General features: G+C 61.8%; 1 protein-coding gene across 1 annotated transcript in view; it reads right to left on the bottom strand.

The window, feature by feature from the left end:
• Positions 1–6: 6 nt before the first annotated feature.
• The window catches only part of GRIN2C (glutamate receptor, ionotropic, N-methyl D-aspartate 2C), a 14,496-nt gene continuing 13,141 nt past the window's right edge, over positions 7–1,361 (bottom strand). Inside the window, exon 13 of the mRNA XM_014531753.1 lies at positions 7–639. Coding sequence (XP_014387239.1) covers positions 386–639 — 254 coding nt within the window. The 3' untranslated portion in view covers positions 7–385. The remainder of the gene's footprint in view (positions 640–1,361) is intronic.

The following is a 1,361-nucleotide window of genomic DNA, read 5'->3' as shown; positions in this document are numbered from 1 at the left end:
GAGACCCGCTGTGAGCGCGCCCTCCTCTCCGGGGCCCCTCCCTGTCTAGGCACCAGCCCAGGCACCTCTAAGTCCTAGGAAGCAACTAACACTTGTTACGCGCCCCCCTGTGCCGGGCCCTGGGCTGCTGTGAGATTACCCAGGACTCTCTGCGGCTCCAAGAAGTTAACCCCTTCGAAAGCCACGCGGGGAGTAAGGCAGGGAGGGTCCAGCGGAGGAGCCTGGCGGCCGCAGGGAACCACCTGCCTGCAGGCGCAGCGCTGCTTCCCCGGGGCTGTGATGCCGCCGGCCAGGCCACTGGGGGACCCCCCGTTTTTACATCTGTGAGCGGGGCCATGGCTACCTCTGACTTATCTGCGTCGGGTGTCCCGAACGCTGGCGCTGCCTAGGCCGGGGCGGTACCCACCCTGCTGAAGGCCAGCAGGAGGTCCAGCCGGGATGTGCTGGGCACCGAGTGGCGCAGCTTCCAGTAGACCAGGTGCTCCCACGCGAAGACCAGCAAGGCCAGCCCCATGGCCACGAGCAGCATGTAGAAGACGCCCGCCATGTTGTCGATGTCCAGCTTGCTGCTCATCACCTCGTTCTTCTCGTTCTGGCAGATCCCCGAGAGCCACACGGTCTCCAGCTTCTGGGTCTCCCCTGGGCGGGGGGCACACCTAGCTCAGGAAGGACCCTCCCAATGCTCACCCACATCTTGAGCAAGAAGGGTCTGGAGCCAGGGTGCCAGCCCTTGTAGGGCCACATGGATAGGGCCAGGCAGGGACAGGATTCGGGGTCGGGGCATCAACAAGCAGGAAGAAAGGACAGCACAGTGGGGCTCAGTGGGCAGTGCCAGCCTTTGACATCCCCGCCCCCCTCATGCCTAATAAAACCTTGCTGGCTGGGTACATGTTATCAATCATTTATTCATTGAACACTTAGTGGCCCCTACATGCCAGGCATGGAGCTGGGCACACAGACACAAGGCTGGGGCCCCCGAGGAAACTACAAACACCCCCGTGGTCCTTCCTCTCGCCGCTCTCTGGTCCTGATGGAGAATCAGACCATTATTACCGAATAGGGTTGGACTCTGAACTCAAAGCTCTCTCTGGGTTTGGGGGCAGGTTCATCTGGACTCCTCACACATGGGAGCCCTGGTGCCAAGGCCAGCTGGGCCTCGACTCTGGGACTAGGCAGGCCCTTGGCACTACCCAGGTCATCTCATGATGGAAAAAGAAAGTTCAGCCACCCCCAACCCCACTGTGGCCTGAGCTCCTTCCTGTCTTCCTGCCCTCGAGGGACTCCCCAACCCTATTCCCCACTCCCTCCCTGCAAAGCCATCTCTTCCCCAGGTCTCCATCCAGTCCCTCCAATCCCAACCC

Source organism: Myotis brandtii, unplaced genomic scaffold, assembly GCF_000412655.1.
Source record: "Myotis brandtii unplaced genomic scaffold, ASM41265v1 scaffold825, whole genome shotgun sequence".
Lineage (NCBI taxonomy): Eukaryota > Metazoa > Chordata > Mammalia > Chiroptera > Vespertilionidae > Myotis > Myotis brandtii.
This window is presented reverse-complemented; position numbering and strand designations above follow the sequence as displayed.